This window comes from Thermobia domestica, chromosome 4 (assembly GCF_964235325.1).
Source record: "Thermobia domestica chromosome 4, izTheDome1.hap1.1, whole genome shotgun sequence".
NCBI lineage: Eukaryota > Metazoa > Arthropoda > Insecta > Zygentoma > Lepismatidae > Thermobia > Thermobia domestica.
The window spans coordinates 144,078,282-144,102,035 of NC_137457.1; the positions used below are offsets into that span (position 1 = coordinate 144,078,282).

The 23,754-nt window shown below is 34.3% G+C and overlaps 1 protein-coding gene across 3 annotated transcripts in view; it reads right to left on the bottom strand.

The window, feature by feature from the left end:
- LOC145683374 (phospholipid scramblase 2-like) overlaps nucleotides 1-23,754 on the bottom strand; it is a 628,315-nt gene that overhangs the window by 262,483 nt on the left and 342,078 nt on the right. For all 3 annotated transcript variants that reach the window (XM_081754706.1, XM_081754705.1, XM_081754707.1), the window contains exons 4-5: nucleotides 11,047-11,151; nucleotides 5,091-5,302 (exon numbers count right to left, since the gene is read on the bottom strand). In XM_081754706.1, coding sequence (XP_081610832.1) covers nucleotides 5,091-5,302; nucleotides 11,047-11,151 — 317 coding nt within the window. The remainder of the gene's footprint in view (nucleotides 1-5,090; nucleotides 5,303-11,046; nucleotides 11,152-23,754) is intronic.

Here is a 23,754-nt window from a genome sequence, read left to right on the forward strand (position 1 = left end):
TTTTCGACAAGTTCGGCAGTCACTTTGCTGGGTCTCCCACTTCGATCTTCGTCGTGAACATTGGTTCGGCCATTTTTAAATCTTATGACCCACTGTCGCACTCCACCTTCAGTGATAATGTTGTCCCCATACACTTCACACAGCTGCCGATAGATTTCTATCGGTTTACAGTTTTTTGCTGTCAGAAACCTTATTACTGCACGCACCTCGCAGCTCGCGGGATTTTCAATTAACGCAGACATTTCAAACCGTCACAGTATCTTAACGGAGCACAGCACGAACCTCTCACTAGCACGGCTAGATGCCGACTGAGCTGCGCAACGCTCTGACCCCAAGATGGCCGCGCTAGCCCCGCCCCTAGCGGACACAGACGAAAACGTAATCTACTTTCTGGATAGCCCTCGTACTACATCGTAGACCAAACTTTTTATGTGATTTTCTATTCCATTCTTAACTTCGAAACATGGTATTTCTTGGTTTCCATTAACAAAAGAGTACAATGTTCTACATTTACATTCTTTCTGTGTTCCACAAATATGGGAATCAGCTGGTATCTTGCTGTCAGTTTGTTTACTTGAAACATTCGTTACTAGAAAATCATTACAGTTGTTGACAGCAAAAAACACGCGATTTTTGCGTGCATATCAAACCTTACTTCATTTACGCAATGCTTTACGTGTGTTCAGCTTGATTTTCTTTCTCATGCTATGTAAGAACCTTTTCTTACGTTTTCTGATTACAGAGCTAAAATTGTTACTTCTCGACTTTTTTACAAAGATATTTTGAATAGTGCAACATTTTAACGGGTACATAGTTAGATTGTACATTATGACTTACCTTAACATCATTTTTACTGCGTTTACTAGGTTTAGATTTTGTTGACCTATTGTTCGCATGCTCTGCCAAAGCGGGGCAACAAATAATCCTATCGTTAGGATATACAGTTGCGGACATTAAAATAGTATATTTTACTTGTACGATAAAAAAAAAACTTATATTTACAATTTGGGAAATATTGCAAATACTCAACATGAACTTCTTGGCCAATACATTTTAACATGCCGAATAAGCACTATAAACAATACAGTACTCATTGACAAACATTTCTTACTAAAAAGAAACGTTGAGCTGGAAGGGGGTAACAGTTGGTTCACCAACTTCCTTTCGCATAAGGGACAAGCACAGACTTTAATTTCGTCTGAAAGTACCACGTCGGCATTGCTTTTAATTTCCCTAGCAAAGGTCGCATTGATCAAGCTCTTGCTACTAAGGAAGCAAACCCCGTATAGTCAACCTTTACGGTGTTTACATTTACACTGGCAATTTCGTTATTACCTTTATTGCCCTGAGAAGAAACATACATTTTTTTTAAACAGACGTATTTTAAAATTAGGGTTTGATACTTTGCAACTGGTTTCTGTTATTATCTAATAATTGAAACAACTCATCGCAGGGAATATTTTTACTTTCATTTCGATTAACGAACTGCAACTCTTGGCTATTAGATAATCTCATTCTCTTTGTAGTATTTTGGTATACTTCAATGTTGTCAAAAATATATCCCATTTTCTTTTTAAGATTCCTACCTTTAGACTTGGGAGGACAGCAGATTCAAACACATGCTAACGGGTCTGCATTAAACTCATCAGCAAATCTGTTTTTTTTTTCAGAATTTTGTTTTTATTTTCGGCCTGACCTAATTCAATATGGTAGTGTGAGCATTGACATTCTTATTACACCTATTAAGTATGGACTTAGTTTAATTCCTGAAATTCCACGAAAGTTAATTCCTGAAGAATTTTCAACATGAATTAACGGTACTTGGTTTGCATTACCATTAGGCCTACTTTCATAATAATTGGAACAGCTGATGTCATTAGAATAATTTTTCTGGATTCTTTCCATTATTAATTCAATTACTATTTTTGACGTCATTGTCATCAAAATCTATTTCAATTTTCTGGCTACATATTTAAAATCTACGTTTTTGCCAAAAGCACACTTTCTTTTAATTTTTCGAATTCGGTGGTTCCTCCTACGCCACTTGCACTGAGACGTATCTCCTTTACAAAGTTTTTTCTATACTCAAAATTAAAATTGAACACAGATTCACAAATACCTTCTTTAGCAACTCTTCTGAGATTATTTATTTCTAAATTAAGGCCTAGAACATTCTGAAATTCATGCAAAGAAACTTTAGTGGTACTAAGCTTATATTTCTCTATGAGTGTGACATTTTGTGCTTTAATTTCATGTCAAACTTTTATTAAATCAAAAAGTGACATGTTGCCTAATTTCGACTTTCAATCAAACCCAAATGTACACAAATAAACGAGGAAAATACTACTTGAATATTAAAGTAAACAGCATTGACCATGACTGCATTGCACGGGTTATTATTTTACGAGATAAATAGAGCAAAGAAAAATTGACAAATATACTTGTTTCCACGGGCAACAATATACGAGAGAATATGGTTCGATTACCATATGTTCCTGTTTAGGATTAGCCAATTTATGAATTTAATTGGGTTCGTGTCCTGTGGGTTACTGTTTGTGCAAACAGATTTACTGGTATCGGGTATGATCCCCGAACGTCCTTGTACTGCCTCATAAAAGAAAAGAGACTGGACTGGACGATAAGAACAGACAAGTAAACATTAACGAACTGAGAACAAAACTGGTAACAATCGGGATTCAAACCATGGACTTTCGGTATATACCGTTTTCTTGATTATTCTCCATATCCCCCTCAACTGAGTCAGCTTTTCCATCCATTTAAGGTTACATAATTTACAGTCAGAAGTTCGTGCAACGTTGGGTTGCGATATATACATTTTATGCTTCTTATATTCTACGAAAGATAATACTAACCTGTTGCATTGCTGAAACTGTAAACATAATGAAAGAAATGCATGCACAAAACTTATCCTATACCAAAACATATTATTATCGAACATGCATATTTTACGTATTTATTGAATCCAGTGGTGTATCAAGTAGCAATCACTACGTATATTTCAAGCTTTTCAAGTATTGTGGCACTTCACATTTTACAATCACAAAACATATATTAAATAATTATATTTCAAGCTTTTCAAGTATTGTGGCGCTTCACATTTTACAAACATTGAAATACTCTCTAAATTGTAGCAATTTGGTTTTGTATTGTGCTGACGACCGAATACCGACGTATCCACACGCGTATGTACGCTAACAAAAGTCGAATAATTAATCGAAGACGTAGACGGGAACACTATACCGTGGAGACGAGGATTTTACGCACTATTAGTTAGAATGCTCTCTCCTCCAGCATGATGGTTCCTTCCTAGTTATGGCAGACTACTGTGTTAGGTCATTTTGTAAATTTCATAGGTAATTGAAACATCGAAACATTTTAATGTCAATAACGTCTTTTTCGACTATAATTCTAGTTGAAGAATCAATAAAGAAATTAATTTGAAGCGTTGCTTTAGGACTTTTTATGTTACAATAATCACTATCTAAATAAAGCTGGAGTGGAGAGCGATGTGCTCTGATCTCTTTGATGGCCGAAGATCCACTCATCGCGCCCATTTGCTATTGTTCTCTTGCATAATGGACGCGTATGATACGTTATTGGGATGAAAGATAGTTCCCACAAAACTGTTACTTTTTAAGTAGCTGCTTCACTAATAAGAATTGCTTAATTATTTATTGGATTATTGAAAACACATTAACTACATTTAAATGCATGATAATATTTATAAATCAGTAATTAACAAAAGATATGCACATTATAGCATTTAGTCAAACCCTGCGTTTTAGCTCCGCAAGTTAGCTTTCGTAAAGCTAAGCTGAACCAAATTGCCCTACTATATTAGGCCATACGAAGAGAAATATGGGTGAGCAACCACACACACACACACACAGAGAAAGAGAGAGAGAGAGAGAGAGAGAGAGAGAAAGACTTGCGAGCGAGAAATTTCGCACCATTTCAATTCTAAGAATGTTCTCTTGTTGCGCGCTGGTTCTAAGAAATCCTCTTTCGTATACGAGAATTGTTCAAAAAGTCACGAAAATGTCGTTACAAAATATAAAATTGAATTAAGTAGAATGTGAGTCTGCATGATACATGAACTTTATCATTGAGCGATTTATTCGTAATTAAAACTTTCTTTGAATAAATTCATAAATTCATACTTTACGAAAATTGAAACAGACTTTGGCATATTGTACGTTCATTTCATAGTATGCAAATTAAAAGCGACATACCAAATTACTGTTCTTTCAGATCTCACAGCAAAATGGATAACATTCTATAAACACCTACATTATAATGTTATAAAAATATAATATTCCAACAAAATCTTGAGAATAAGTGTAGCCTTAGCGCAAAACTTAAAGTACTAACATTAGAAAGTAACCATCAATATGTCACTGGTAAACTTACTAAAAAAATTGAGACCTTTTATTCCCGTGGGGGCCGCGGTGGCTTAGTGGTAGAACGTTGACGTCTGATGCCTGGGGTCCCGGGTTCGATCCCAGCCCCCTCTATGTAAAATTTGTGGTGGACAATCACCGTGAGCGCTTGTTTTCCCGAGACTTTCCCGTTTCCTCCCACTTTCTTCATTCCACCATTTCATTCATTAGTCATCATCACCGTCTCCTTTAGAGTAACCGGCATAATCGTGGGACGTAAAACTCAGATTTCATTTTTTTCTTTTTTCCCGTATATTCTTCTGTATGATCATGCTCTTGTGACAAAGCTTTCGATTACAGTTTTGTTTTATATCTCTAATGAGGAGCAAAATGTATCATTATTTAAGGAATATCCCCAATTTCTTGGTATAGAAGCGTGATTGGTACGATATCAAGAAGCTGTTCTAATTGATCTTACATAAAGTACAATGTTAAACGTTTGGCTTAGGAGACCCAGGTTCGATTGCAAGTTGCAGCTCATGTATTTCGTTTTCCATGTTAATCACTAAGTCCTGTCTCATATGGCCCCGGTGCTGAAAGGGATGTTAAAATCTGCTCAACTCAATTCAAGTAAACTCAGATGGTAAGTACTTGGATTTACATAATTATTTCTAAGATAAGAAAACGTACCTGCAGACAACAGGGGTAGCAACAACCTTGGCATCTATAAGGTCTGTGGAAATGAATTATTTCAGTTTTGTTATTATCTGTAATTTTCATTTCGAATGGACGTCTGTGATTACCACCTTCACACCACCTCGACACATACTCTTGTGCTCTATACACTTCCTGGCCAAGGCAATCCTTAATTGCATAAGTGTTTTTTAAACCAAAAACTCTTACTAAAAAATCAAGTAAAATTATGTCAGTAACAACGTCCGACTACGTGAAGTGCAGATTCGTAGTAAAACTACAATTATACAAGGAATACTGAATAAACCTTGAAAACTAAAACTCATTCCTGAAAAGTAAGAGGAGGAAGCACTAAACTTTGTATAAGTTCATGATGACTTATTTCTGAATAACTCATATGCATTTAGCATATTAGCTATTTTTCCTGTTGCCACTTGCTTTCAAGAACAAGTTGCTACATACTAGCTCTGAAGTACACCTCAAGAGCTGTGACTTTTAAATTTATTATATTTAAATCAGTCATAAATTATTAAAAAATAAACCTATGCACATATGTTACTATTTAAAGCATTCGTTTTGTGGAGCCCCTGTTACTATGTTAACGCGTAGTAATTTAGTTGAAGAAGGTGTTAGGATTAGAGATATGATATTGTGCATGCATAATTGTACAGAGTTACCAATATATAAGAGCAAAAAACAGATACCATAGATTTTTCTATTTATATTATTTACTATAGTTTAGGTAACTATTGCGATTTGAAGATTAAACACGAAACACTAGAATAGTTACTACAAAAAGTAGTTCGGTCTGATACTAGAAAATTATTGAAAATATGTGGAGAAAGAAAGAAGCTTCATTGTACATCAGTCAATTCCGCTGGGCCACATATGACTTAATAGTGGGAGTTTAATAGTGGGAGTTTGCGAAAAGCAGAGCAAAACAATATAAGCAATGTAGAGGTTGTGATGAACTTAGGTAAGAAATATTGACATTAAACGTTACGTTCTGTTATTGATCTAAGAGTGAATTTGACAAAAGCAGCAACTACACTAACTTCGATTAATTATTTTTGTGAATGATTTACTTATATCTGCTCCATTTCTTATTGCGAAAGTAAGCAACAGATGTACATTTCACAGAATATTTAGTTAGAAATGATCACTATAGACAAAATATAGGTACTATTGTTGAAATAAAAGATATATTTCTTAACGTTTTTCCTGCTATGTGAAACAATTAAATAAGCAGTATTCTCTACTGTTTTGGGTTTAATCCAACATTTAAGTGTTATCAGATATTCAACACAAATCTACTAGAACACAAATTTGATAAAATTTGAGTAATCTATTTTTTTTAAAATATTACATACATGCAAGAAAATTTACGTGAAAAAGATGAAATCAAATCTTTGATTTTTACGTCCCACGGTTATGCCGGTTAGGCTAATGGAGACGTTGATGATGAGTAATGAATGAAATGGTTAAATGAAGAAAGTGGGAGGAGAACCCCGAGAAAACGCACGCACATGGTGTTTGACCACCACAAAGTTAACTTGGCTGAGGCTGGGATCGAACCCGGGACCCCAAGCACCAGAGGTGAACGCTCTACCACTGAGCCACCACGGCCCCCATTTTACGTAAAAGCATTACATCTGGTAATACTTCTACGAATTTGTTGTCACATGTAATTAACGGAATTTTCACATTTGCAATGGTTATGAATAATTCAGATGCCATGGAGGTTGCTATGTCTTCCACGGCAAGTAGGGATTAAAAATTAAAACTTTTTAAGTAGAAACATGTGAGAACAATGAAAATCATATCAATAGCAAGGGTTTTATGGTTTTGATAAAAATTTGTAAAAGGGAATTCTGAATATAAGTGCCTAACTACGAGTAAAAAAAAGACATTAAATTCATACTAGCACCAACTTGTTTCATGTTTGTTTTCCGTTGTACCTTGTAGTCACATTCTCATCTCCATAAAGACTGTATGAACCGAAGTCAATAAATGTTCAAGTGCTGTCCAGGCTTCCTACGAACCTTTTCTACCAAGTTTCAGGGATTAATATAACCAACACGATAAGAATCTTTTTTTAAAAAATATATCGAATGGTGCGGAAATTATATTTTTTTCTATTTGTTTTTAAAAGTGGTAGCAAGAACTTTCAGCAAACTCTACATTGTAAATCGCGCAATAAACTAACATTGCGGTTCTATTGCATGATGAACATTTTAGTTTCACTGCGTACCGCATGCTTTCGGGAAGAAAGGACTTCAGATGTCTGTAAATATTCTCATCATGAGATTCAATAGTTACCTACACAATGTATATTTTAAACAGCAAATTCAACTAATTAAATTCCTTGCATTAGCTCTCATAGACATTTTTAAACATGTTTCACTCTTAGAATAAATGAATGACCTAAAAGATGTCTATCATATCGAAATGTGTTGCGGAAAGGTGACCTTTGTTACTACAAATGCAGAAGCCCTTTCAACTAACATAAAACAAAGCAAAATGCCTCACAATAGGCTCGAATTGAAGCATGTACAGATATTAGGTCTTTGAACGCAAGAAACTGCAGGTTAGTATGATGTTACGTCAGTATTATGAAAATGTATTACGTTGCAACAAGACACCGTATACACTGTTTCATCAATATGTATTGTGCAAAATCGCTAAAGTTTTTCAAAGTTATAATACAGCAGAAAATTTAAAAATTGGAGACTAAAAGACAAAAGAAATAAATAAAATAGGTGTAGAACTTTCGAGCGAGCATGTGATCAATTGGATAATGCACATTGTTATAATATATTAACATTTTTAATTAATTTTTTTTCTGAGTCAGATTCTTATGTATAACAACAAAAGAATATAAGACTTAAGTATTATTAAATCCTTCAATATATTTAGGTCACGGACTCCTTTCTAGTTTAGTGAAATATTGAAACAAAATTTACAAATAAAGTTAGATAACAGTTGAATGGAAAGAAATACTAACAACTTACATGTTTTTTTTATATATATTGAATATAAGCTCAATTGTTTCAAAGCAAATTATTGTGGACTATTAGTGATATTTATAAACAGGTTTGTAATTGGAAAAAAAAGTAAGCTTTGTGAATAAACTAGTTTATAAATATCATTTAAGATTTGAACTTGTGTCCAATAAAGAAAAAATGAAAGTTGTTAGTATTTTACTTCGGCAGTTAATGTTTTAACTGCATAATTCGGCAAATTTCATAGCATATTCAAGCGTAAATGATGTAGATCTATTTTATTTTTTAACGTTATTTTACTTTACAACGTTCGCAAATTTTACGTGCTATTACGACTTAAGAAAAAAGAACAAAAAAATAAAGAAATTTTGATTTTTTCAGCCACCTTATTACATAACGCTGAACAGGTTAACTAAGAAGTCAGTCTTTAACAGTGTAGAACCGGGTGGCATTTATAAAGGTTCTCAACCTGTAATCTACATTTTGAGCTATAAGAGAGCGATATCTTGAGTTCACTAAGAATTTCAGCAGTTTCTTGAACAATCCCAGGAGTGAAAGCAAACAATTAGGTGTGAAAGCGGACATGCAGGTTTAGAACGTCAGCGAAGCCAACACTATTTGGTAGGTTTATTTCGTAGGTTAGGTATCGAGTAAGTAAGTAGCTGATATATTGTTTGATATTGAAATCTAAAAGTTTGGAACTGGCCACCATTTGAGCAGAAAACCTTAAGTCAAACGAGATACATTAGTACCCGTCTTTTAAATGGCTCCCAAGTTTTTCTTAGATTAGGAAATGCACTCTCTGATTGATGGTTCATGTGAGAAATTCTGGTAAGCACAGAGTCACACATGTTACGAAAATGTAAATATGGAATATGCTTATGGAGCAGCAACACTTTTGGTTGAAACGAAAGTTTTCTGATCTTGGCAGTAGCATAGGCAGTATGAGCATCGGTTCTCATAAGTGTACCAATTTAAACCAACTTCGTTCGCATTAATAAAATTACAATATTAAGAATAACTGTGTTGCTGATTGTTGTAGAGGATGAGCAAGAACTGGGTGGAATAATGTAGAGAAGTGAAGTTTAATGTGCATTCATAATGAGGAAGGGAAGGAAAAGTGTCATAAGGGATGTATGCGTGTGTATGTATACTCATATTCTAAACAGTAATATACAGCACAACTCCATGTTTCTGTGATGCTATACTCAAATACTGAAATTGTGACATAAGTAATAAATATCACGATTATTTATGTGACACATGTAACACTTATAAAGTAGATTAAACGTATATTACATATATTGTAAACATATATTATATAAAAAGAAGATAAATAAATATAACAAAAATATCAAAAAAAATAATAATGTTTAACACGTAAACAATTGCCATATATACCTATCTTATAATATTTACCTATCTTATAATATCGCTCCTATCTTATAATATTTACTCTTCTGGCTAAGCCAAAAACGATAAAGGAAGGATTGACTATTTTCAGTAAGAAAAATCTATATATAACAAGTTCAGAATGTATGAGAAGAACTTTCATGATTCGACAAAAATGTTGATGAATTAAAGAAAAGGAAATAATCTGTAGAAGATAATATTTCAAATATTATTAATTTGTAAAGAGAGGGAAACATATTACTTGGATAATACGCCTCGATACTATATGAGATACCAATATTGCTTATCGGTGTATCGTTTGCTACATCGTTCCTCTTGACATTCTACTCGAAGTGAAAAGAACAGAAATTAATCCATTTGAAATTTGCGTTACGTTACGTTCAGTAGCAGTAGTATTAAGTATTGAGAAGTGTTGCCTGTGCTTAATAAACGTCCTAAGAATACACTTAAATTTCCACTTTAATCTCGCTTCTAAAATTGCAAACGATGGTTTTTTACTACAGCTGTCAGCAGTTGAAAACTTGTATCATTTTTGCAATACATGTACGCAAATCTTTTTTCGTGGGAGTACGTTGCAGTTTATTGCTTTATTTCTTTTTATACTTGAGCAGATAAACACCTCCCTCTTTTATGATTACACGAAGTGTACTGGAAGATAACTCAAAGCGAGAAGGATATCTGTATTTGGTTTGTAGATGTGTAATCAAAGTGTTGTTGGCATGCGAGAAGAAAATTTATTGTTAATACATCATCTGCAGAATTGACCAATGAAATCCGTCGAAAGTTTCAAGAGTATTTCTTAACACAAAGCAATACACAATTTTCTGTATAATTAAAAAATTTACAACATTTACATAACTTTAAAAAATAAAAGTTTCCCTTAAATAATTATATACACAAAATTAAGTTTTACTATTTTAACATGTCAACAAAGAAAGTTTTCGCACAATTCGAAATAGAAATTGCTTCAAGGATTATCAACTAGCACCGCACTTGTAGTAGCAATTATCAGCACCCTTAGCGAGTATAGTGATCGTATAAAATATAAAACCGAACATGCATTATTTGGAAGAATTAGTAAAGTTTTAAACACCAAAGCAAAGCGAAATATATATGAAAAGAACAATTGTAAGTTTTAAGCAAATTTAGCAAAGTGAAACGCAAAATTTTGTATTGACGGAAACTTGTATGAAATGATTTGTGGTAAGGTATTACTTTCGCATGTCATAACTAAAAGCGCTGCTGCAATTGTATATTGTTAAGTGGTCATGACATCTTAGTAGTAGAGTTCTTACATCTGGTGCGTTTAGTTTGATTCGATTCCTGTCAAAATAATTTTTTGTGGATAACATCGTAAGCGTTTGTTTCCTCAGAGTATCCTCGTTTTAACCCAATAATTAAAAGAAATATTTATATATCATTGTTGACTTATTAAGATATTTGTCCCTTTATAAGCATAAGGTGGGAAGTTAAATTACAGGTTTTTCTTTTATCCATTATTTTCCTATGTTATAATGTGAACAAAAGATTGCAAATACCATTCTTTTTTTCTTGTTGAATTACAAATTGTTCAAGGGTAGAAAGATATTGCAAACCAGTTGTATAATTGGGCATTAAATCCGGTCCATCCATCCAACCTCTATCTGGAAAAAATAGAAAACATACACCTTCGTTACTTAAACTTAAGAAAAAAATTATAAATTGTGCGTACTGTTGTAACCGCGCGAAGAAGTAACTTAAATTGTTCGAGGACTCTAACACAATTAACTTAAAAACGCGAGGGAGGTTATAATACTAAAACATTGCGTCTTCTACAGAATGTTTTCTTCCTCTCAACCTTTAAAGAAATCAATCTATTGAATTCTTAAGCAAATCATAGGTTATGAAAAACTGACATAGGCTCTGAACAATTACATTGGCTTCAATTCAGTGCAATGAGCGGACCATCAATTAATTAATTCGCCTTCAAGAAGTTAACGTTACTCATAAATTCATTGGCTTTAATAAGGTATTTTATAAGTTAAGCTATCCATTTTCGCGAAACACGTTATTTCTTAATCCAGTGCTTTTAGTTTATTCTTAAACATTCACTCATGCAGCAACGTAAATCTAAGTTGCAGCATTTATTATTTTTTTTTTCATAGAACACATTCACAGAACATCCTCTAAAATATAATAAAACGGCAGGCAATGTTAATTAAGATATTCGTCGTGCCATTTTTAACATTGCTGTGCAAACTTCGAAACAACATATGAATATTGGAAGAGTGTGAAAAATATTCAACTATAGTACCCACTAGTTTTTCCTCTTTTTGTGAATGTGTCCTATTTTCCCTTTTGGACGTTTGAGCAAATTTATATTTTTGTAATTTTGGATGAAATAATGTGCTGCGAAAGAATAAACTTTTTACCTTAAATTTCTTACCTAATATGGCCATCCTTTCGTTTTATTGAGAAGTATGTCACACGACATAACGGGAAATGTTTAGTGTCTATGCTATATGTACGCTACATGTGCGGATATGGCAGGATTTGCTATTATAGTGTACACGTTTTAATTTTATCGATAGTACAGCCTGGTTCAGCTTTTAAGTGGCTTCGCTAGCACGAGCTCGGTGCAAAAAAGCGAAAATATATTTACTGATTCTTAACTTTCCTTGTATTGACTGCAAATATGGCCGCGTTTAAAAAAGAAAATGACACATTTAAAAAGTACAGTGGACCACATTAATACTTGAGGTAAAAACCTAAGTTAGGCAACCCAACTTACGGCGGAATCAATATTAGTTTCGCCTGGTAGAGCAGCTAGAACAGCAGCATGAAGTTGTCGTACCTGTTAATAGAACAAATCGTAGAGAGTGTTTTTGTACAGTTCTTAGGCAAAACGCTGGCTGACGAAATGACAAAAGGGAGTATTTGCAAAGTTCACAGCGCAGTACCAGAAAAAAATTGACTTACACCAGAGACGTCGATGCGAAGATAGCAGTTGGAAGTATTAAATATATATTATAATTAACTCAAATGAGGGATTATATAAACAAGTTAAGGTACTTCAAATGACTATCCATGTATGCGTATCAAATAATATAGGGATAGATTATGGCGTATTTATATTAGGTTATGTTTTCGAGTAAACACAAACCTTCGCGCTCATTTCTGAAACCATTAACAGTAGTCCTAACTGCAAATCAATTATTAAAGTATGGATGGATCAATAAGGGGAAGAACCCAACCGCAATGATAATTTAGGGGGTCTAACAGGGCCTGAGCTCCACGTTCCGGCACCACAGATTGATATGTAATGTTACTCCAAAAGAAAAACTTGTATAATTTGATTATTCATTAAACGAATTTTTAATATGCTAAATATTGGTATTCAGTAATTGTAAATATTAAAAACGCAAAATTCGATAAAAAACGATTTGGGGATTTTTTCGTACAAAGCGTATTCCTCCTTAGTTTCAAAATATAACTGAGGGTTCCTGGACTCTATAATATTTGTGAAAATTTACACATTAAGACACAAGGAGAAAAGAGGAGAATATATTTTCAAAAAACTCAGAAACGCACAAAATTCTCTGTAAATATAATATATAGAACCATGAAAATAATCAACTCTAAAACTCGTTTTCTCCATTCATTTTTCCTCCTTTAATTTTAGGATTACATCATTACTGAATTTCTCCACTGGAGGTTATCTTTCATTACCCAGCATCCAATTGGCGCTCAACATTGTATATTTAACTCTTTAAATAGTGTAAACGACGAGGGAGAGAATCAAACCCGGACCACCTTATTACGAAAACACAGCGTTAACCTCTCATTCAAAGCGTTACTTCTACCAGCTATCTTAAATAAAGAGCCGTTTCTATTCGTTCAATGGCCCGGAGGGCATGATATCTCTGTATTTACGTAATTACCAATGTTACAGATTTTTCAAAAAACAATATACAGAACACGTTTGTTTTAAGTCAAATACAAAGCGCATATTACACACGTAAACAAACTAAAGACGAATCAATTACGCGTGGTAATTGTGGTTCAGTGGTCAAGGCAGTCGGTCAGTAATCTGAAGGTATTCGAATCAAATCGAATTCACGAACGAATAATAACTTTTTAATTGAGAATTCTTGATTGTGATTGATCGGCGATGACACATGTTTTATTATTGGAAATTTTCTAATTTATTTTGATATACAGGATTTTACAAAATTCTTCGTATTACCAGGAATCGACTTCAGATCATCTACTTGTGTGTAATAAAGGTTTTGAAGTTCCAGTAATTTTCAGTAATCTTTGTGTAGAACCAATTTCGAAAAACTCCGCTAGTCCGGTCTTTCTCTTGTGTAAGAACTTCTTTCCTTTACCTGGCGTCCTTTTAGAAATGAACAATATAATTAGATTTGAAGTAGATTTTCCATATTAACCAATCATTATATTAGAGTGGGTTGAATGCTGGTAACACTTCGGTGGGGTGACGAAATATGGTGAAATTGTTTGTCCGTGCCGTCCATATAATGGGAGCGAAAAAATTACATATGAGTACCGTCTAATGGGTCCAAGTTTATTTTGAAGAAATGGATTTTAGTCAATTACAGCAAGATATGGCGTACATATTGTATAAGCAATATGAACCGCTACCTGTAGAAGTATTGTGATACAGATGTGAGAGAAACTTAGATCGGAGCTCTATCCAGTTACAAACTAACATATGTTATAAGTAATTCATTGCAGATTCGTTTGTAGATTGCAATATTAACTTGCTTTTCAGTTATTTACCACAGTGTAGAGTGAAGTGTAAATATTCTAAAATTCTTACATGCTAAAGCAAATGGCACCACAAACTCTCATACAAAATTAGACTTTGTCTCTACAGATGTTATTTGTTTTTGAGAATGTGTGGTTTGCAGTATTGCACCAAGCATGACGTAAGACCCTACAGAAACATCGGATACATCTTTGGCATTGCGTTCAACATAGACTGAATGACAAAGATACTTCAGTGCAATAATTTGTGTCCGAAGACAGCAACTGGTCCGGTGAGACATGAATGACCTATTACCTAACTTCTGTTATTCGAACGTCACACCTAGCCCATTTCAACCTATTTCAGGGTACGTAATTGATCGCCAGGACGCCATTAACGAAAGATCTAAGCTGTATGCACTAAGGATATGCGTATTAATTCAGCAAGGGTCGCAAAATTCAGAGCCTTGTGTTTTGCAATACTTGAAAATTGCACAGCCAGGTGCCTTAAGGCAGGCACGATTGCTAACTAAAATTAACCGATTACTTCGATTGTTCATTTCAGACAAATCTCCATGAGGGAAAGTGAAACGTTTATTACGATTCGTATTAAACTTCTATGCTCCTATATGGTTCAATATTCTTTCCATATTGTCAAGATGGTGCAAAGAATTATTACTTCATAGTATCTATTTATCAAAAACTTCCTCCTGAGCAGCAGATCATAATTCTACCAGTCCACTTAAATAACTCATGTCTTCTTAAGTAACTCCTATTTCTGCAATCCAGAAAATCTATTGCTCGCTGGTGTTGCTGATGAACAAGAAAGCATAAGATCATTTTCATGTCGGCCCATTCCTCAAGCAAGGAGGAAGAATTCTAGCAGTAAGTCCGTTCTTTAATAAAACAAAACTGTTCAAAATCAATATCAATGCTACTACTTACAAGGAAATAATCTGGAAGAGTACTTTCATCTTTCCTCTGTCTTCAGTTGATTACATAAGCGATGGTATTCTGGTGCGTACTCAACAAATTATTCTACCAAAGTATCAATGTCATTCTTTCGGTGTTGAACGTAATATCAACGATGTATCCACTGTTTGTACTAGATGCTTTGGTAATTCTTCTTAACATCGTGCATTACTATAAGCCAAACCTTCTAGATCAGAAATACCTTCTGTACAGACGTAGTCAAATTTTGTATGAGAATTTGTGTTGCCATTTGTTTTAGCATGTAAGAATTTGAGAATATTTACTCCTCATTCTACACTATGCTAGTAATTGGAAACTCAACAAAAGGAAGCTAATGTTGTGAACTACAAATATGTCTGGAATGAATTACTTTAACATATTTTAGTTTGTAACTAAATAGAGATATGACGTTGTCTGGCATCTGTACCACTATACTACGGCAGATATCAGTTAAGGGTTCAAGTAAAATATGTACTTCATATCTGGCTGTTATTGACATAAAATCCATCTGTTCAAACTAAAGGTTGTCCCCTATAGACACTACTTAAATTGAAAATTATTTTGTTTCCCACTATCGGCAGCTACAGAACACCAATTGCACCATGTTTAGTTACATCACCAATAATGTATATAACTAAATTATAAATTATATACAACTAACTATATATTTACAAAAACAATTACTAGTATCATCTCCCGATTCACTTCTTAGACTTAACTCTGAAATAAAGTTAGGTAAGAATAAGGTTCGGGTTGGGTGCTTCAACAACAACGGAAGTTTTCTATTTTATTTTACCTTTAAAATAACATTCAACGGGCAAAATTGCAGCTTGCATTTGGATTTCTTTGTATGTTTGAATACGTTTTGTTTTAAATTTCGAGTGAACATATGACATTACGAAATATGAAGGTAATTGTTTATATTTTAACATTAATTAAAATTGAAATTTCCCATTTTTCGAGTTTAACGTTGGGAATAAAATTAAGGGTGGAAATTTAGTTGGTATCCATCCTTACTTCATGTTTGCATACAATTAGCTGATGTAGGTAAGTTACCCTCTATTAACAAAGATTTCAGATACCACCCAAGTGGCATGTCCCATTGGCCACGCTTGGGTCCCACAAGCCCTCCCCCTTTGTTGACAACGTAGGATGGGGCTGTGCGCGTGTGAACCCACATTCTCTAGTGATAGGTCCAAAATTTAATTTCTACATATCAAAAAAATATAAAACAAGTATCTTTTATTAAGCTAATGTAGTGGTTCACGTAGAAACGAAACTTCATGTCGATTTTGTTGTGTTAATGTTAAGAAATAGGTGAAAAGAAAGTTTGCATCCCATGTGAGCCCCACACGAATCAATATGGCGTATCCGTGTTCTATCTAGTCTAGATAGAACTATGTGGGTCTTAGATGGATCTATATGCTATCTCCATATCCTATCAACTCCAGGTAGATATACATGGGTCCGAGTTGGAATTCCCATATCCACACTTGCCATTACGAATTTAAAAGCGTTCAAAATACGTTGTAATAATTTATTGTATTAAATTTCTGTAAAACCAAGTTGGTAGAACAATGAAGTACGTTAATCTGCATTTCTTTGCTTGAGAAGTAAAGTCGAAAAGTGCACAACAATAACTTTATTTTCAATTTAAATCATGGTAGTAACCTCCTGCGGGATAAACTAGGATCGTCATTTAGGAATGGCAGGAAGAGGAAATTAGCCCCAAAGGACTTTGAGGAATCCATATCCTTTAATAGATTGTCTACTAATATACTAGTAGAAAATGTGAAAGCATTATGTCAGTGGTTCTCTAGCTAATCCCCCAAGTGAAGTTTGAAATGATGGCCCCGGGAGAAACTTTGGGGACAGTGCTAACTATATCCAACCAAAGCTAGTAGAAGATGTACTTGCCTCATTACGGCGGTAGCAGAGAAGAGATACTTTGCAGGCATCCGCAGTTTCGTTGAAATTTTGGCATGTGCTTTCGGTACTTTTGAGTTACACTTCTCAGAAATTTTAATATTTAGCGATCAAATGTTATGGGATGTCTCTGCCCATTCGTCCTTTTTTTCCAGGAAAATTCGAAAAAGGTATTACCTAATTTTAAGTCTAATATCTGTACACAATTTTATTAGCATCGGTTTACTTCCCTCTGCTTTTCAGGCGTTCAACATTCAAAATTTTTCGTTGGAGCCTTTGCCTCCTAAGCTATCTTTTCTCACAAAATAATTAAATGTGGCAGTTATTCTTTCCTTACGCGTAGTATCTACCTGCTAAATTTTATCAAAATCAGAGTGTAACACGTGGGTAGTGTACCTTGTCAGTATTATCGTATTCTATAAAGTTCTTTAGCTCGCAAACGCTAAAAGGAGTGTTTACTTATTTGTAAAATACAGCTTTTCGATGTACCGGTACAAATATTTGTCCCAGAATCCCTGCAGGTTCCCAAGTGAGGTCCAACTTAAAATTCGCGAATAGGAAAAGGGTCAAGTACCATACTGTTTGAAAGTTATTGGTAAAAGAATGAAGATGATATAAGTTCGGAACGGCTATGCAAACAGTTCACCAGTGTTTCTTTCAGACTCAATGTTCCTGAGGATCACAGTTAGTATTCCCAGGGGCACTGCTGATAGTATTGTATTTATTATTCTATTATACACCTATTATTGGGTCTCCTGCGGGGGCACTCTAAGAGCCCCAAGGAGGCAGTGTACCCCCCAAAAACATTTTGGAAGAAACATTGAGCATCATTTCCACGATATAGTATCCAGACGAGACAAAAATTCATTTTGTCTCGCGAGAACAGTGTGTGCTTCCAACCGGAAATAATTGCAAACAATCTCCCTTTTTATACTAGTCGTTTAGATAGCTGCGTATACCAAGTTTGAAGTCTATACCACACCTGAAAAAGTATAAGATTTTAACTTTTAAAGAAATACACACACACACACACACACATATATATATATATATATATATATATATATATATATATATATATATATATATATATATATATATACGCACCTTTTGACAATTTTCTCGTTGGCAGCGTATATAGTTATGATATATGGGATACGTGGAAAAGTATCCCTTTCGGTTCAGTAGTTTGTTTACAGGACCGGTTGGAGTGAAATGCGTTTTATAATAGACTCAAGCTTATAGGCAAACAATATATGCTATACAAACAAACTTTGAAAGAAAGAAAAAGTGAGAAAAAGATTGTTAGGAATCGAACCCAGGTCTCCTGCCCAGTAGGCTCACGTCAATCCCCTACACTACCGATTCCCCTTAATTTTCGACTTCCTTCTTACTGCTCACATAGTACTGGTACGTAGCGGCCGGCATCTGTGGGGAATTTATTATATACCTCTAAAGTCGGAAACACACTTAATTGTTTGCATACTTCCACAAAACATACAAACACCAAATTTTGCATACTTGTTCGTCATGGGATGTGAATAATGGGTAAAATTCCGGTATCACGAAAAAGGCGACATTTTCCATGTAAATGAATGTCGAAATTTTGGTCGTTTCGAAATGCTGGTTTTTAGAGTAGTTCCGCACACCATAGAAACTTCATATTTTGGCAGGCAGTGAAGCTAGGAACATAGTTTATGATAGAAAAAAGAGCATTAAAATTCGTTTTCGTTTCGCGGCGCAAATCGAAAAAATGTGAAATTTGTAATGGCTGTATCTAGGACGTTGAAATTTCGAGGAGATGTTTATTCTGATGCGTTTTTTGTGAATCCGTCCTTAACCTTGAAAAAATAGTCATGTTTGGTGTAAGAAAGTGCTAGGAATGTTACAAGAGGGCGTCTAATTCTACACAACTTACACATATGGTGGAATCACGAAATTGCAGATTACAACCCATATGTAGATTACAACCCATTTGAGGGGAAAAATCGGACATGTGGGAAAAGTCGTCATCTTCGATTCTAAATGGCGGCTCAAAAGTTTTTAACCATGAAAATTGTAAGTTGTGCTCTTGGTAGGCAAGCCAGGTTTCGCTATGTTTTAAGGACGTAGTTCAGTTTAAGTGAAGAAACAAATCATTGGAGAAGTCGCCATCTTGAATGCAAAATTGCCATATTTTTGAATTGCCTTCATTTGGCCTCTTATGTGGTATATTGACGAGAATAGAACAAACAAAATTCAACGTAGTAAGTTAGCTCCGCGGTAAAGTGTCTGTTTTCTGAGTAGCAGGTCTGGGTTCGATTCCCGTCGAACGTTGTTTTATCTTGCGTTTTTTTCTTTTCACGTTGCTTCGCTTTATCAAAATAGTTTCTGTTGGCATTGCGTGAACAAAATATTTTCGTTATTACAGACATAGACGAAAAGGATATATTTACACGCTAACTGTTGAGATTGTCTCGAAACTAGGCAGTCTGTTCGTGTGACGCTTCGAGACGAAACTCAACTATTTAAAAAGAAACATATGTCGCTTTAGAGATGGGGCAACACCAGTGTTTCTTTCAGAATCAATGTTATAGGCTTCAGACCGATGCTATTTTTTCCCCGCTCGTTACGCTCGCGGTCTTTCTATCAGCAGCATTTACCTGTTAATAATGAATGCAATTATTTAATTGTTAATAAGAATTTAACTAAACTAATTATTCTAAACTTGGAGCACATTCAAATATTACAGCATAGTTCTCGGTAGTTCGATATGCCTATGAGGCTGTGGAAGGCAGAAAAGAAAATGTATGCACTGGAACTATTCTTAACATATTGCCCCCTTAAAACAGTCGGTTCTAGGTCACCAAAAGCCTTAATCCGCCCCTTTCTATAAGCAATATTCCACGAAAAGCTGGTATTTTTTTTAACAAATGTGTTCGTCATCAAGTTTTCATAAAGTAGTCCCTTTCTCCTTTAAGTAATTTCAGAGCCCACGGTGTTTCAGCGGTAGAGCGTTCACCTCTGGTGCATGGAGTCCTTGGTTCGATCTATGCTCGCGCCAAGTGAACCTTGTGCTGGACAAACACTGTGCGTGAGTTTTCTCGAGGTTCTCCCGTTTTATCCCACTTTCTTCACTCGATCATTTGATTCATTTCTTATCATCACTGTCTCCTTTAGCCTATCCGGCATAAACGTGGGACTTAAAACTTAAAGATTTCATTGCAAACCATTTCAATCAAAAAACAGTTGCAGGAAGTATGTAATTTCGAATAAAACAAACTACTATATACAATTCTGAGTATATTATTCTTTTATGAAATTCTCGCGAACCTTATTTCTATATCGAAGGGTAAGAAGACTAAATTCACTCTTTTATTATTATAGATCCATTTCAATTGAAGCAGTTGGAATAGTTGGATAAAAAACATACCCTATATTCCAGTGTGCCACAATCGGTATAACGCGGCACACTGGTGTGTCCAGCAAAGTGAAATGTGTGACGCAAACTTTCTCCTATTATTTGCGAGAATATTTGTCGAGCTTCTGTTATTTATTGTTATTACTATTATTATTATTATTATTATTATTATTATTATTATTATTATTATTATTATTATTATTATTATTATTATTAAGGGAATGAGTATAATTATTTACTTTAATAGTAATACAAAATCTATTTGCTTGTATATTCTACCGGGAATAACTACATCCGTCTAGAAAGCTAGGACTAACAACAAAGGGATCCGAAGTTGTGACCACACACCGCCCCAAATCGTGAGTGCCACAAGTTCCCTTCTACGCCTTAGCACAATAAGGGCTGTTGCATTCAGGGAGAGAGAGAAACAACTTAATTCCATTGCAGTTATATGCTTATTAAATGTTAACTTATATTTATAAATTATGTAAGTGATCGTATCGTTTTCTGTTTATTATTATTATTATTATTATTATTATTATTATTATTATTATTATTATTATTATTATTATTAATAATTATTATTATTAATTCTTATTATTATAAATTTCTTATTACGTTGATTCCATGTGTATGGAATTCCATACACACGGCTCTCCTGTGCAGTAGAGCGTGATTATTTTCATACGCAAACAATGTAGATATTCCAAGTTTGTTGTGTTCGTTCTATAGCTGTGTATGTAATTAGATACATATGGCGTAGAAATCAAAATTTAATGTCCATGCCACGTATATGCAAAACCATACACAAAGACATTTATGAACAAAGACATTGAGTTTGAGTTTAACGTCTCGCTCAGCAACGAAGCTATATGAGACGTCGGCCTACTGATTAACGTGGACTCCGAAGCACGTGAGCTCTCGCCGGGAATCGAAGCCGGGTCTTCCACGCCAAAGGCGCGTACGCTAACCGCTTAGCCACTAAGGAGCACATGAACAGAGACATTTAAAACAAAGGCGAAAGCAAAGATGTGTGATGTGATTTTGAGTTTAACGTCCCTTTCAGCAGCGAGGCTATATGAGACGCGGACCTACTGATTAACGTAGAATCCGAACCACATGAGCTCCCGCCGGACGAAAACAAAGGCCTTTGGAATTGACAATAATCGTTTGGACATTTCAGTCGCACCTACCTAATATTAACAACATTTCTACGATAATTTCGTAACATTGTATTATTTCTTTTGTTGATTAGCTTGGTTAGGCTTATTTAAACACTATTTTTGCACCGACGTGTCACATCTCTTGGATGAAAATACACTAGCTCTCACCAAATCTAGAACCAATGCACTTGAATCATTTGACCACAACAAGGCACATTTAAAAAGAAGTTTCGATTTTGTTCAGAAAATTGTGATTAGGTGTAACATTAAAAAATATATTTAAGAAAGGATACGGAGCAAACGCACTGTACTTTCTCACTCGAATTTTTTACACTGACTTATGTTAGGCTGTAACAATTTTGAAACATTTATTTGGGAAATTGCAAATAAAATAATATTTTGGAAAACTTTGCTAGAAGAAACTTCAGGCCCGAAAGTAAAGTACCCATTTGTCATATTTTCGTTACAAATAACTTGATCCATATATTAGAATTATTAAGGATATAATTGTATGTGAACTATAAGCAAAAGCGTCTGAGTAATTTCTGAGAAAAACATGAAAAAAGTCATCCCCAAGAATAAATTATCCCTTGTGGATCTTTTCAGGACAAACGAGCTATGCTATATTGTTAGTGTTTTCGTAAAACATTTATTTATGAAATACGAACACAATCGCCTGAGTCGTTCTTGAGAAAATCGCAGGGTAAAACTTACTGTCAAAAGTAAAATACCATTTCTAGTTTCTCCGGATGAGGGAATTATACCATATAGCTAGCCTATTTATGTCACATGTATTTATAAAATATGAACAACAAACATCTCCTGAGTGTTTTTTAGGAAGGTCATCGGGAAAAGCGTACCCCCAAAGGTAAACTCTTCTATCTGTAATTTTGACAGTATATCGAGTAATTTTTACGCAAATCGTCGGGAAAAAATCACTTTCAAAGTATCTCCTTTGGATTTTTCTTTTCGGAACAAGCGAGCTATGCCATATTGTAAGATTATTACAGAATATTTTACTGAAATTAGAACAAATTTGTCTCAGTTATTACTGAGAAAATTGTACAAAAAAATTCAACCCTTGATAAAACCACTTCTTCTGTATGTTATCGGAATAAACGATTTATGCTGTATGTTAGTTTATTAATGAAACATTTCTTTACGAAATATGAACAAAATTTCCTGAGGCGTTAATGGGAAAACTATCGGGGTAAAGCTCACCCTAAGATTAAACTACCCCTTCGAACGAGTTGTTTGTTAGGTTATTAATGATACGTTTATTTATGAAATGTGGTTGAGAAAATTCTGCAAAAGGAACGCATACCATACAGTAAATTACACCATATATATTTTTTCAGAAAAATTATTCATATGCGGTGGAGATTCGTTAACAAAATATATATTTATAAAAAGTAAATAAAATCGTCACAGCTTTTTTTACTTAAGAAAATTGAATTGTTTTAAATTTTAATCCTTCAGTAAATTATCCTTACTTTTAGATGTCGAAGGACATAAAATTCGAAAGATAGTATGTTATTAAAACGTTATGTCTAGAATTCGGTCCAGATACGTTGAACAGTATGGCTTCTATTTGAGTGCGTGTAAAAGCGTGACGAACCGAGAGACGAATAGATGGACAGACATCGAAAAATCATTTTTTCGATATTGTAGGAGTCATGTAACTTGAATTCATTGAAATCTGGTATTCGGTTTTTATAACTATAACCACACTTTCTTTTTTCGTCGCTCGAATGTGAAAATGAATAGGCCTACACCGAAACGTAATGTGATTATTTGTAATCCCAAAAATTTAATTTGTTATGTTTAATATGTTGTCACGCTAGAAAAAGAAGCTTATGCATGTTAGATCATTTTATTATCAGTTTTTCAAGCTACTGTATAATTCGTCGGAAGCATTCGTGTTATTCACAAAGAGAGCTGTAAAATTTAGTTTTGTTTAAAGAAAGCATTTTTGAATTTTTTTACACAGACTTGCATTTGTTGCACTTGTTGATATGAAACAAAAGGAGAGAGAGAGT